A 15,063-nucleotide genomic window follows, 5' to 3' on the forward strand; every position below is an offset into this window, starting at 1 on the left:
GGCAGGGACACCTTCCACCAGCCCAGGCTGCTCCAAGCCCCGTCCAACCTGGCCTTGGACACTTCCAGGGATCCAGGGGCAGCCACAGCTTCTCTGGGCAACCTGGGCCAGGGCCTCCTCACCCTTACAGCCAGGAATTCCTTCCCAATACCCCATCTAACCCTGCTCTCTGGCAGTGGGAAGCCATTCCCTGTGTCCTGTCCCTCCATCCCTTGTCCCCAGTCCCTCTCCAGCTCTCCTGGAGCCCCTTCAGGCCCTGCCAGGGGCTCTCAGGTCTCCCTGGAGCCTTCTCTTCTCCAGGTGAACCCCCCCAGCTCTCCCAGAGCAGAGATGTGAATACACATATACATATATATTATATATATTATATATCTATATACACAGATCTATATTAGTGTCACTGGGGACAAATGCAGAATGATTTACCTGCAGTTCTGGAGTTCAAACCTCAGTCTCAGCTCCCTTATTTTAGTCTCCAACCCCCAGAACTCTCACAACCTACAGTGAGTCATTTCCCTTTCCACACCCCAGCTTCTCCATCAGGGAAAGCCTCTTTCCAGCACACCTGAGCAGATGGTGGTGAGGGTGAATTATGCTGAATAGCAGCAGATGTACCTGAGCTCAGAACCCCCCCTGAATGCCAGCTGAACACCTCATGAGCATAATTTAATTAGCAATGACTTCGTGGGTCATTGCAAATGGCAGCAGCTCACTTGGGATTGCTTTTGGGGTTGTTTACTTTTCGCAAGTATCCTAAAAAATCCAATCCCAAGCACCACCAGGGGAAGGGACGTCGATGGGGAGCAGCCTTTACACTGCAGTGTTCTGCCTGGCCCTGCTTCAGGTCCAAGGACAGACTGAGCCGTGTCCAGACAGGTTATGTCCAGTCTCTACACGTGCACAGGCTCCCACATAACCCACAGCAACAGCAGGACCTGCCCACAGCTTTCTTGTCACCTCACCTAAAACGACACCGAAGGAGTCTGGGAGCACTCTGGGAATGTTTTCCAGCAGTCCCCCCCCAGTGATGTGGGCAAAGGCCTTCACGTGGCCCGAGCGCAGCACGGGCAGCAGGGACTTGCTGTAGAGTTTGGTTGGGGTCAACAAGAGCTCTCCTGGAAGAGGAGGAAAAAAAGACCAGTTACAGCACAGAAAGAAAGGCTAATCACCACAAAATGGGGGAAATTAGTGCCCACTGTGCTACAGAGAGAAGCCCAGTGTTCTGCCTTTCTTGGCACACAAGTAGCTATTTATCCCCCTCCCTTCATTTATTTCCTGCACACCTGACTCACGGGACACAAAAAGAAGATGAAAACACCTTAAAGATGGAACACATTTTTCTGGTGCCTTTGAAAAGCTGCAAAAGCAAAGGCCCAGCCCAAACAGTTGTGTGAAGTGTTGGGAAGCTCAGGATCCAGGCAGTACCTAAAGTCTGCTCCCCAGAGGCACCAACGGGAGAGGAGAAGTCCAGGGAGGACTTTTCCACGATCTTCCTGACGAGGCTGTAGCCGTTGCTGTGGACCCCAGAGGATGCCACCCCGATGAGCACGTCCCCATCCGAGATCCTGTCCAGCTGGGGCAGCATCTGCCCCCTCTCCACGGCCCCCACGGCGAACCCGGCCAGGTCGTACTCCCCGGGCGGGTACATGCCCGGCATCTCGGCCGTCTCTCCTCCTGGGGAGCCACAGAACACACAGGCGGGTGTTGGAAAGCCACAGGATTGCAGTTTCCCCAGGTTTTAAGCTCAGGGGGGTGTTCACAGACTAGTTTTTTTTAACTAGAGAATCCCAGAATCCCAGACTGGTCTGGGGTTCAGCTCGTCCCACCTTCCACCAGACAGGCTGCTCCAAGCCCTGCCCAACACTTAAATCCATATTTAATGAAGTTTGTGCACATCCAGGCAGGAGAGGAGCCCTCAGCCCCTGGCTGGGATGAGCTCAGGGTTGTTGAGCTGAGTATTCAGCTGCTGCAAAAACGCCTTTGGAGTTTGAAAGTCTCCAGTTGGAAATCCAACCTCGCCAGTGCAGCGACTCCATCCCGGGATCTCACACAGCAGGGCCTGTGCTGCCCCATGAATGGTCTGGTTGTCTCTGATAAATGGAGAGAACACCTTAAAACAAACATAAGGCTGACCAAGAGTTCACGCAGCAAAAAAATAAACCAGGGCATAAAGAGCCTCCTGTTCAAAGCTGGTGAACAGCCCCAAAACGACACGTTCCCTCTGAGAAAGGACTTTGTTCCCAACTTTCCTAAGGAATTGGAAAAAAAAGACAGAATTACCTAAAGGCATTTGAACTGTCATTTTTTTGCCTCAAAGGTCTTTCTTGAAACATCAGGGTCATTTTACATGTCTGATTTTACAAAAAAAGAAGGAAAAGCAAAAAACTTCGTGAGGAAACAGAATTCTCTGGGTTTAAAATTGAACCCTGTTTTGAAGTCCTTTCACAAGAATTATACAAAAGAATGTGGGTCTTGCTGACCTAGAAATGCTTTCCTTGAGTTGAGCAGTAAGGTAAGGGTGTATTTTTAATGATTTGAGAAGGGAAATATTGTCTTGTGTTGGTGGCTAACCAGATCATTGGACAGCAGAGCACACACAGAACTTGGCAGTAAAATACTTTATGTACTTGTATTCTAGGGCTGAAAAGGAAAACGTCTAAGTTTGAGTCTTAACACTTTGGAATATGTTCATCTTGGGGAAATCATCTTGGTTGGAAGCTGATCAGAGGAATGGAGCAGCTCTGCTGGGAGGAAAGGCTGGGAGGGCTGGGGGGGGTCAGCCTGGAGAAGAGAAGGCTCCAGAAGGATCTGAGAGGGTCCCTTGCAGGGCCTAAAGGGGCTCCAGGAGAGCTGGAGAGGGACTGGGGACAAGGGATGGAGGGACAAGACAAGGGGGAATGGCTTCCCACTGCCAGAGGGCAGGGAGAGATGGGATATTGGGAAGGAATTCCTGGCTGGGAGGGTGGGGAGGCCCTGGCCCAGGTTGCCCAGAGAAGCTGTGGCTGCCCCTGGATCCCTGGAAGTGTCCAAGGCCAGGATGGACGGGGCTTGGAGTAACCTGGGCTGGTGGAAGGTGTCCCTGCCCTTTGCAGGGTGTGGCACTGGATGGTTTTTAAGGTCCCTCCCAACCCAAACCTTCTGGGATTCTTTCTTTTTACCCCTCTAAGATTCTTCAAGAGAGCAGGAAAACAACCCCATTAAGATCAACTATAAAGATCCTGCATAAGCTTTTCCACACCCTCCAGAGGAGGCTGTTCCTACCCAGCAGAGCACAGCCAGCCTTCTTGCAGGCATCAGCAACCCCTGCAATGACCCCCTGGGCCACGTCCACGTCCAGTTTGCCGCAGGCGAAGTAGTCGAGGAAGAAGAGGGGCTCTGCTCCCTGGGCCAGGATGTCGTTGACACACATGGCCACCAGGTCCTGCCCGATGGTGTCGTGCTTGTGACACTCCTGAGCAATCTGCAAAACACACCCAGAGCCTCTGGGGTGGGCTGGGAACCTCGGACACCAGCGGGGGGCTGGGCCCAAAGCACCGACAGCCCCGGATCCCACCGGCCCCGGATCCCACCCGCCCTCCTGGGGCTGCTGGAGGAGCAGCTCCCTCTGGCACCACCCCTGGGGGCTCTCCCAGCTCTCCTCAGGAATTATTCCTGTCTCCACTGGCAAGTCCAACAGACACTTCCTTAGCAGGGGGCAGAGCTGGAAGGGGTTTCCTGGAAAGGCCCGAGCACAACACGACCGTGGGATTAAATGTTTTTCCCCCCGTGAGTGATTTTTTGGAGGGTGGAGGTTCTGCCTTCATGAAACAGAGCTCCTGATTTCATAATTAATATTTAAAACCCACTTATTTTAGGCATCATATCAACTTCTGGCTATTTACAGGCCAGAAGTGAGATGTGTGTTCAATTCTTTTGCCCGAAAAAGGGCAATTTCAGTTTTCATCCCTTTTTTCAGAAAGACAAATAGGTATTTTTACCAGACAACCCATATTTTCCATTAAAGCATTTTCCCTTCTGTGCCATTTTTCCTTCCTTTACCTGGATTTCCACCTTACCTTGAGTTTTGTGCCAACCCCATCAGTTCCAGACACCAAGATGGGGTCTCTGTAACCAGCTGCTTTCAAGTCAAAGAGCCCAGCAAAGCCCCCGAGTTCTGCATTGCAGCCTGTCAGGAAACAGGAGGAAAGAGCCCAGTTTTACTTCCAGGGGCTTCTCCAGGATCTCCAACACAAGTTCTCTCCAATACTTGTCAACACAACTTTGCTTTGTCACCAGGAAACTTTTCTCTGGCATTTAGAGCCTCTTCCCAGGGGCACAGGAGCTCCTGATCTGCTTGGGTTGGCTTTGTCTCTAATTCATCATTAACTTAAGCCCAAAAAATCCCAGACTTGGTGATGGAACAGTCACCAGTTACTGTGACTGACATAATTCACCCTTGCACTGAGTGTTTTTCTGAAAAATAGAGGAGGAATTGTGGCAACAGACTGTTACAGGTTGTACTGGTGTGTGTATCTCTGGTTTTCTCTCTGTGTATATCTGACTTTATGAGAAGGTTCTCAGCTAATCTGAAGTAAAAGGGCTTTTTAATGCATTTTTTTATAATTTAAATCTATCCAAAGAATTACAAGGACTTGCCAGAGCAAAAAAGGCACGAATTGATGCTATTTTAACCAAGCAAAAGATGTGTCTTCCACATCTGTCTCAGGAATTGTAACCTTTCTACACATTCATCCCCCCAAAATTAAACAGTTCACTTTGCAAGAAATAACAACCCATGTAATCAAACCCAGCAGGAGATGGTGGGGCTTTTGCTTGCATTTGTCCTGTGCTCTCTAACACCCCTGGCATTCAGGAGATGTAGTTTAGAGTCATTTGGGGATGAAAACCTGTCTGCCTGGAGGAAATCACAGGCATTTACTTCCCACCCATATTTGTTGTGTCACCTGGAAACACCCAGAACACACAAGCAGGAGGTTTAGATCCAGATCCAGAGATAACCCTCATTCCATGGCACAGGAGCAGAAGGTCCATGTCTTACCTGACCTGGACGTGGCTGCAGCCAAGGGCTTGATCTTCTGAACCAGAGTGTTCCCTGCTGCAATGTCCACCCCACTGTTCTTGTAAGTCAGGCCTCTGGAAAAACGGGAAAAGAGGTTATGGAATTGACTGGTGAATCACAACCATCTGTTTGCAAACATTACTTGACCGGTGAATCCCAAACATCTGTTTCCCAACAGGATTCCCTTGTTCCCATCCCTAAGTGCTCTCCCATCTGGAATGCCATCCTGCCCTCCCACCCCTCTGCTCTCCCACCTGCCCAGTGACTCTGTTCCCATGAACTGATCTCCAAGGACTCAGGCAGGCTCAGCAGCTCAAGGCTGAGCCTTTCTGCTGTTTGGAACCTGACCTGGGGACAGGGATTACTGCACCAAAGAAACAAAGCACGGGGGGTTTGCACCACAGACACTCTGCCAGAAGCAGGACTTGAATATTCCAGAGTGGCACCAGGATCACCCAGTGAAATCCAGGACAAAACCAACGACAGAAAACCCCAACAACAAGGTAAAAGAGGCAGAAATAAATCAATGACCTCGATACCTGCAGAGTTTTACAGCTGTAGCTGAAGGGTGGCCTCTCCTTCCCACCTGGGAGGATCCCACCACAAAACCAGCCCTTTTCACCTAAATGGACTTTCTACTAAACAATATATTTTAAATTTAGTTAAAAAAGACCCACGTTCTAAGGTGGATTTTAGGACTCTAGAAAGGAATGTCAGGAAGCTCCAGGTGGGGTTTATGTACAAAGAGGTGTTTGTGTCCCCTGTGTCCCCACAACTCACTGGGGACATGAGGCACCACCTCCTATTTCCAGCAGGACCTTTTATTTCTGGAGCCAGAGATTTTAATGACCTTTAACTCCCACCAAACACATCTCACTCCAGTTAAGCAGCTGTTATTCCCATGCTGGCAGTGGCAGGAACCAGCTGCATCCCTATTTTAGGTCCAGCCCTACTTTCTCTCTTATTGATGGGATTCAGACTGAAGTTCAAATTCTAAGGCTGCAACACACTCTTGATTAACAAGGACAATACAACCAAACAACTGAAACTCATTTAAAATGGACTCAGCTGAACAAAAAGATACAGTTAATCCCCAAAACCCATCACAGAAACCAGGTTGAGAATTCAGTAAATATTAAAAACCAGTAAGAAACAGACACAAATGTTTAAATTGCATAAAATGGAGTAAATGTTTTTGTATTCTATTAAATCTAATTTTAAGATGTGGGAATTTTTTTTAGTGTCTAGGACACTGTTTCTCCTGTGAAGATCATTGCTGTAATATCTGGCACTGACCAAGACAGACTAAAATCCCAGAATAACTGGCCCAAGAGTGGTGCTACCAGGAAAATACCAAGGTGTCTGCACTGCCACCACATCCCTGTCAAGAGCTGGCAAGAGGAAAACAACTATCACAAGCAGCTGTTCAGGCTGTGAGTGAGACTCAAGGAAATACTGGCCTGCAACAACTAGAGAACAAAGTCAGGCCCTCTTGTGATAAACACTCCCCAGATTTTCACCTTGTTTTTAAAAGTATTTTAAATTTCTAGATTTTTTTTTTCTGTATCTACTTTGGTCCTTTAAATGAATCTCTAATTATTTAGATCTTCTGAAATACTGAGTAAATGTTCTGGCTGTTTTCCTGAAGGGAAATGCCTTGGGATGAATCCTCCTGGTAAGTCCCCAATGTTCCAGGCCAACCTTTCCCCTTCCTTCCCTGTGGGCAGCAAATCCAACTGGGATGGGGCTTGGAGCAACCTGAGCTGGTGGAAGGAGTCCCTGCCCATGGCAGGGGGTGGCACTGGATGATCCCTGAGGTCCCTTCCAAGCCAAACCAGCCTGGGACTGTGGGATTGACACATTCCTGACTGTTCTGCCAGTCCAGGAGCAGAGCCTGGGGCAGAGCCCAGGGCACTGAGACAGGCAGGGACTGCAAAGGGCTCCCAGGAGGCTCCTTGATGAGCCAGGGATCCTCCCAGCCAGGCATTCCAGGCAGGAAACTTGCTGGCTGTGGCCCATGAACCCAGTGCTGCAGGGAACTGCTCATTAAAAGCCTCCTCTTGCCTCACACACTGACCTCATTATTCACTCCTACAGACACAGATCCCAACTCCACGGTGCCACCTCCATTTCTCAGGGGATGCAGAGCACTTAGGAGAGAAAGAAGACTAAATACCAACACCCTTGTTCATTCAGGAAGTTTATTGATCACCATTTTACAGAATCCTAACAGGACCCACTGTCAGCACCAATGGAACTCACTGATGTGCCCCCAGGCTACAAAATAACCCATTAGCAAAAGGAGTGTTTGGAGCTAACTGGAGACAGGCAGAGCTGCTTCAGATCAGGGGAAAAGGAGTCTAAAAAACTGCAAGAAGCTTTCAGTGACATGAGAGGGACAACAGGACTCACTGCTATAAACAAAAACCCTGCACTCACATGATCTCCAGACTGCTCAAACTGAACACTGTGAAAATTAAAGGAATAAGGATAAAAAGGAATGATAAATCCTACCATGTTGCTGGCCAGCTATTCCAGTAAAATGTGTATCCCAACAAGGTGGAGGCTTCAAGATAACTTTAACCCTTTCTAAAAACTCTAAAATGAACCAACGGATCAGCTTAAACTTTGTTCATATTTAGAATCCTGGGATATCCTGAGTGGGAAGAGACTCACAAGGATCATCCAGTCCAACCCCTGGCCCTGAACAGGACACCCCAACAATCCCACCCTGTGTCTTGGGGCTGTGACCACATTTCCTGGTACTAATATTAACATTAGACTTTGGACAATACAAATCCAGAGCAAAAGCTGTGACTTCAGGCAGGCCCAAGAACCAGAAGTTCACCTTCCCCAGAACAGGTCTAACAGCCAGGAGCAGCACAAATGATTCCTGTGTGGTTTAGCTGATTAAAGTTTAATTCCACCGAGGTTTAATCGATATTTGGGAATAAGAACATGGAAGAGAGTCATCCAAAAGCCTGTTCCTCCCTGGCTGGTCTTGCTGAGGTTGAGTACAGGGACAGTGGTTAAAACCTGCCAAGAGTGACACGGAATCACTCCTGCCAAGAGTGACTAATGTGGACCAGGGGTGCTATCTGCATGCCAAGCAGGGCTGTTATTTCCGCTGGAAGCGTTTGGAATATCTACCTGGATTGCCTGAGGAAAGCTATGGCCCGAGCACCAATGTCCTTCCTGTAGCTGGCCCCCTGGAAGTGGATGGAGGCCACCCCCCTGTTGGCCTGCTGCAGGGCCGTGGGCAGGTCGTGCCCCAGGGCGGTGACGGTCAGCACGCGGCCCCCGCTGGTCACCACCCGGCCGTCCCGCAGGGCTGTGCCAGCGTGGAACACCTCCAGCCCCAGCTGCTGTGCCTGGGCCAGCCCTGCCAGGGTGGGGGAGAGAGAAGAAAGGCAGAGAAAGCTGTTGGTTAGAACGTGCTCAGCGAACAGACGCTCAGAAACCACCGAGCCAGCGTGAGCGCGCTGGGAAACGGGGACACACTGGGAAAACTGCACTCGTGGGAGAGGAGTCTGCCCGTGTGTCAGGGGAGGGGAACTCACTGACACTCCTCATCCAGCGTGTGATTCCAGCTGGGCTGTGTGCCCCAGGGCCACACTGAGCACAAACAGCAGCAGCAGTGCAGGGATCAGTGAGCAGAACCCCCGGACTGCAGCAGGTATTAAATAACACTGTGCCAATGTTAAATAATGTTAAATAACACTGTGCCAATGTTAAATAATGTTAAATAACACTGTGCCTATGTCAAGTGTTAAATAATGTTAAATAACACTGTGCCTATGTTAAGTGTTAAATGATGTTAAACAACACTGTGCCAGTGTTAAATGATGTTAAATAACACTGTGCCAATGTTAAATAATGTTAAATAACACTGTGCCAATGTTAAATAATGTTAAATAACACTGTGCCAATGTCAAGTGTTAAATAATGTTAAATAACACTGTGCCTATGTCAAGTGTTAAATGATGTTAAACAACACTGTGCCAGTGTTAAATGATGTTAAATAACACTGTGCCAACGTTAAATGAACGTGGAGAACCGAAACTACAACAGAACAAACCGAGAGGGGTGAAAATTCAGCTGGTTCTTGCTGCCCCACAACCCCAGTTTGGATGAAGCTCAGCTCCAGGGATTCACCTTCACCCAGCAAGAGCGAGAACAGGGGAGGAAGGAGCCTGCTGTGGTTTCTCCTGCTGCATTTACCTGTGATTTCCAAGCCCTTGGGATACGCCCCCGGGTAGCCCTGGCTGGCCATGACCACGGTCACGGCTGCACTGCCCTCCAGCCACACTGGCAGGGAGCTGGAGAGCCTTTTGTGGACAACTGCCTGCATGACCTCGTACAAATCACTCTGCAGCAGGGGCAGAATTACCTGCACAAACACAAGAGCAGAGAGTCAAACCAAGCATTGCTCTGTTTTCTCCCCTGGCCTTTCAAAAGACACTAATGCAGCTGTAAAAATAACATCAAGTATTTCACACATGCTGCCTGTAATCTGGGTACCCTTAAAAATACCCTTCCTTGAAGGTAATTTCTATGGGTAAAACAAGGGAATTGTTACATCTGGAGGGGAAAAGGTACAGGACAAAGAACCCTATTTATCCTGGAGAATAGAAATTAAGAGAGCTTTTTCCACTTTTGAACTGGGAGTGGGGAAAAGAAGTGTTGGCTTCTTTAATAAACTAAAAAAAACCCCAACTCCATTCCAGAAAAGATAGGGAAATGCTGAGTTCCACTCAAGCTGGCCCCTGTGAAGCCCAGATTTGAGTCCAGCCTGCTGAAATCTTCCCTGGAATGGACCAATTTCTGAACAGATCTTCTGTCCTGAATAAATAACCCAAATATTTTAAGTCTCAGTGCAATTAGCTAATTATTCACCCAAAAGCTGGTTAACAACAGTGGTAGATGGTCACAGATTTTTCTCCCCTAATGCCAAAACTGTATCTACCCCCAGAATAACTCACCTGACACTCTGGGTCACCAAATCTGCAGTTAAACTCCAGAACTTTAGGCCCATCTTTGGTGAGCATTAATCCAGCATAAAGCACACCTAGGACAGAAAATGATGTGAAAAACTCCCTCAGCAACTGCCCAGCTCATTTGTTTTGAGTCTGTTGATAACAGGGTTCAGAAGGATGTCCCCTGTGCTCATTGAACTTGAGAAATGGAACAATAAATCAGGCAGAAACAGTTGTGGTCACAGTTTTGCTGTTCCTGGCTGTTCTTTCTTGCTTGACAATTATCCCCCATTCATGAAATGACATCTATTGATTTCCACAGACTCTGAATCAAGCCAGTGACACCAAACCCAGCTGCCAAAGAAATCAAAGCTACCTCCCTTAACTTCCAGGCTGAGTTAGGCCTACAAAGAGGAAAAAGTGAAATAAAAGGTCTTTCTCCTTATGATTAAAAATCCCAGACTTCTGTACCTACCCAAATAGGGGACACCTTCTTTCCTCATGCCATCAACAGTCTTCTGAAGTACAGTATCTCTGATTTGCTGCAGCAAATCTTTAGAAATCTAATAAAACAGGACCAGAAAACAGGGTTTGTGAAAAGGGAGGGAATGATTTTGTGTTTCTAAGACTCGAGCAGAACACTTGGATGGTCCCCTGCTCACTCCAAGACATTCTATCCAATGGAAAACTAATCATTCTTTTCCCTCTATTTTTGCAGACAGAAGTTCCTTGTCAAACAGACACCAAACTGCTTCAAGGCACAGCAGAAATTCATCCCCAGCTTTGTCTGGCACACGGTAAAAGTGTGGCTTTGGAGCACTTGGTTCTAACGATCAGCACTTCAGAACACTTCAAAACCCAGGCTGGAGAAATACCACTTCCACCTTTAAAATTCAAAGGAACTCAGTAGGAATATCCTCCTCTTCAGGGAAATTTAGTAAGTGATGGATTTGACTTGGCCTTGTCTGTTTTAGGCAGCTCTTCCCACCCACAGGAGCCCGTTCCCTCCCGTTGATCCAGGTGGAGCTGAACATTCCCCCATGCTTTGGAGTGAAACATCTCCTCACCCATCCCTTTTCCCCTTCCCCACCATCCCATTTTTACCTGAGGGACTGGGCAATAGGCTCCCATCCCTCCCGTGTTGGGCCCCTCGTCCCCATCCATCAACCTCTTGTGGTCCTGGGCCGGCGGCATCGGAGCGACGGTGACGCCGTCGGTGAAACACAAGCACTGGGGAACATGGGAAGCGTTAAAATTCCAGCCTGTGGAATTCTCCAGCTGAGGGGGACACAGGGGGACTGCAGCTGCTCTGCAGAGCTGCACAGGGACACTGAGGAGCAGGAACTCTGCCCCCCTCGCCAAACAAACGAGGGGATTCTGAAGAGTTGCCTTCCCCTCGTTTCGTACGACCTTCCTCCAGAAATCACCTCTAATAAAACAGGTAAAAACTACTCCACCAGTGACTGCACTGAAAAGAAACACTCAAAAGTTTTTTTAAAAAAAAAAAAAATTAAAACACAGCCCGGTGGAAATTACTTCTTCCCTCCCCTCCCTCCCCCTGCCCCGGAAGGAAGGTGTTCCATTGCTTCCAAGGCTTCCTTTTCCTCACTGAGAAAGCTACTTGCTCCTGAATTATTTATAAATTATTTGTATAGCAGTTGCTTTTATCCCCAATATCTTCATAATTACCAGCCTGCTGGCAGCTTCTGCAGCTGGCTGATGTTGCTCACTGAAGCTGGGTAATGTTTTTCACTGTCTGGACTAACGTGAACAGCACTGAAGCCCATTTTATATTGCTAATTATAAAATTGATAAATCAAACAAGGATTCTGCTAATCAAAAAAAAAGCTAAAATACTAATATATTAAAAAATACATGATTTGTGGGAGGTGAATTATCTTGCTGGGCAAGGAAAGCAGTACATTTTCTTCACTGTTGTCAGTCAGCACAGAAAAAACCCAACCATACACTGGATTTTGTTTTATTGTGCTGTATTAAGTAAGTCTGCTGGGTATTCCAAGTTCTAGTTTTTAAATGAAGGGGCTGAATCAGCTTAAAATGAAGGAAAAGTTTTCTCTACCTCTGCAGAGTAAATCAACACTGTCAAAACAAGGATTGATCTTTTTCCATGTGGCAGCAACAGCTGTTTAAGTTATTCTTATTTAATGTGATTTATTTTAACAGATCACTGGGAGTTTGGTTCTTAGCACAGCTGTCTTTAATTAATACCACTTTATTTACACCAGGTAACTGGTTTTAATTGAAACAATGATTTTTTTCATTTATTAAAGAATAAATTTCTCCCCTGTGCAGGTGGGGTCAGTCCCACAGTGTGTCCCAGGCAGTTTGGGGCAGGTGGAATCAAGGTGTTACAGTGAGATGCACTTACAGAAATCTCTTCTCCTTCAAGAAGCTCTTCAACAACGACAGTTTCCCCAGCTGTGCCAAAACTCTTATCCTACAGGAAAACAAAATCTCTTTACTTCTGTTTCACTTGTTTTAAACTACTGAAAATGGAACAAGAAATAAATACTTTTAATACAGCAAAAAAACCCACAGCACAGGTTTGAGACTCTGAATCCCTTCTCTCCCCTGGGGGTGCCAGCAGTGGGAAATTCCTTGTTCCTCTTTTCTGATTATTCTTAAATAAATGCAGGTTTTCTTACTGAGTATTTCCAAATGGCAGGGGATATCTGTGATTCCTGAGCAATTCCACAAGCTGAATTTTGCCCCCATGTCACTGAGACCAACAGCAACGACTGTCGAATCTCCCATCTGAAGTTTTACTTGACAGGAAAGTGCACTTTTATACAATACATGGGAAGGGAGTGAGATTTTCATATCCCAGGGCAATGTCTGAACACTGACTGCATGCTCTGGGTAATCAAGAAATTAAGAACAACCAGCCCACGCCGACAAGGTAATTTTGGGGTCTGTAAGACTCCCTAACACACAGTTTTTTGTACACGACATTGGGGCACACGTTAAGACATTTATTGTCCAATAACCATTCACCCCCCAAAATGGGACTGCAGAGCCCATATTGAAACCCACACTGAAATACAGGTCTGTCAGATCCCATCTCCTGGGGATCAGCAGAGCTCCATGGAATTTTACACTGCTCCTCTGCTGACACCAGCTGAGGGCCTGACCTGGCAGCCTCAGCTCTGTGCTCCTCACTGGTCAGATAAAATCACTGAATTTTGCCTCACTTCTAATTTTGATGCTCCAAATATGTTTGCAGAATATCCTACCTCATTGTATACTTCACTTGGAATAATTCCACTAGAATTCTACTGTACATTCAAGTGCTGTGTGATGAGTCCTAAAGCTAATGGTGCTTGTAAAGATCCTCCTCAGTGCCAGAGCTCCTGTTCCTGCTTGGCTGCAGCAGCCTCAGATGGTATAATAAAAAAAGGAAATGCATGTACAAATAAGTGAAATCAGGGTGAGTTTTCATGAAGAATGGTTTTATTTGAGCCTACAGGAACTATGCCTCAAGCAATAAATACAACAGAGCTTCATAGCTGTCCAAATAATGGGTGGAAGGTTTGATGTCTTACAGCCAAGCTCCTGTCACACAGAAATAAGGAACATCTCTGAGGCTCTGAGAGGGTTCCTGTGTACCCAGGTGAGTGTGTGACATCCCTGCTCACCTGCATCATTTCAGTGACAGCTTTGCAGGCCTCTGCCTTGGTTGAGGCCACGATGACTCCTTTGCCAGCTGCCAGGCCACTGGCTTTCACCACCAGAGCAGGGAAGTTTGCACTGCAGAGGCACAGGACAGACATTCAACACTAAACAGTCTTTGCAAAGACAATTTGAGCATTTCAAGAGTTGAGAGATCAAAAGGTCAGAATACTTCTGTGTTTTCATAGCAACCTTATTGAGTAACACACAAATCAAGCCAGGCTCCTCCTGCTCTGCCTGTGAAGGGTTTGTGCTTCTTTGCCCCACCACTGAATTCCATGAGTGTTCATTCCTGCTTTCCATGCAATAATTCACTCCTGTATTATGTGGGGTCACCTGGGTTGCACCCTGAGGAGTAGACCATCAGTTGCTGAGTAAGTCTCCAAATATACTCCTGGAGAAGAGGCCAAGAACCAGAACAGATGGTTCTCAGGCTGCTCGCTGGGTCTCCACAGCAGGAGTTTGAAAAGAAATAAAACCTGTCCTACATTCTCCTGTAAACTGAACACTGAACTGTAATTTCACTTTGGAGCAGTAGGTAAGAACCATTTCTATCACCTGCTGCACTTTGACAGTGGCAGGTGATCCTTTAAAACCTTTCCAGACGTTCCATCACGAAGGTATCGATACATCAGCAACCATTTGACTGGGTTTGGATATCCAGCACATAAAAATATGCCTCCAATGCCCAGAGCTGTACCTGTTAATAAAGCTGCAGGCTGCCTTGGGGTCAGTGAAGGCTTTCCACCTCGCAGTGGGGATGCCATGACGGTCAAAGAAGGCCTTGGAAAAGCTCTTGCTGGACTCCAGCTGAGCTGCCTTTGCTGTGGGGCCAAAACACCTGATCCCAGCTGCTGTCAGGTCATCCACAACCCCTGCAAACACAGCACAAACCGTGGTATGAACCTCCAGATGATCTGTGGCAGTCAGGCAGGCCCAGAGCACAGGAGCACTGACTCCCTGGAACAAGGATGTCAGGAATAACAAGTCACATACATCTCTGCAGTCACATACATCTCTGCTGGGCCCTGGCTGCATTCCTCCCCGGAATCAGGAGCCTGGGACTCCTGAGGCTCTGAGGATTTGGGAAGAGCTGACAATCCCCCTTGGGTTTATTGGATCTTTTAGCTCAAAAGCCAACATTAGGCTTTTGTGAAGGTGCCAGTGATTGCACAGGGAAAAGGTTCAAACAGAAAAATTACCAGCACGTTTATATTTATCTTTTCTCACCAAGACTCAAATGATAATTACTTCAAAACATTTGGAAAACCAAACCTGCTTTTATTACTAACACAATATCCTTCAGAAATTCATTTTCACCTCAGCACAACCCTGAGT

General features: G+C 47.3%; 1 protein-coding gene across 1 annotated transcript in view; it reads right to left on the reverse strand.

Annotated features, from left to right (window-relative positions):
* The window catches only part of LOC116782943 (trifunctional purine biosynthetic protein adenosine-3), a 31,550-nt gene that overhangs the window by 8,569 nt on the left and 7,918 nt on the right, over positions 1-15,063 (reverse strand). Inside the window, exons 4-16 of the mRNA XM_032680071.1 lie at positions 14,426-14,600; positions 13,692-13,803; positions 12,425-12,493; positions 11,140-11,265; positions 10,511-10,598; positions 10,042-10,127; positions 9,281-9,449; positions 8,210-8,441; positions 5,039-5,133; positions 4,056-4,165; positions 3,262-3,460; positions 1,426-1,674; positions 963-1,115 (exon numbers count right to left, since the gene is read on the reverse strand). Coding sequence (XP_032535962.1) covers positions 963-1,115; positions 1,426-1,674; positions 3,262-3,460; positions 4,056-4,165; positions 5,039-5,133; positions 8,210-8,441; positions 9,281-9,449; positions 10,042-10,127; positions 10,511-10,598; positions 11,140-11,265; positions 12,425-12,493; positions 13,692-13,803; positions 14,426-14,600 — 1,863 coding nt within the window. The remainder of the gene's footprint in view (positions 1-962; positions 1,116-1,425; positions 1,675-3,261; positions 3,461-4,055; positions 4,166-5,038; positions 5,134-8,209; positions 8,442-9,280; positions 9,450-10,041; positions 10,128-10,510; positions 10,599-11,139; positions 11,266-12,424; positions 12,494-13,691; positions 13,804-14,425; positions 14,601-15,063) is intronic.

Source organism: Chiroxiphia lanceolata, chromosome 2 (genome assembly GCF_009829145.1).
Source record: "Chiroxiphia lanceolata isolate bChiLan1 chromosome 2, bChiLan1.pri, whole genome shotgun sequence".
Taxonomy (NCBI): domain Eukaryota; kingdom Metazoa; phylum Chordata; class Aves; order Passeriformes; family Pipridae; genus Chiroxiphia; species Chiroxiphia lanceolata.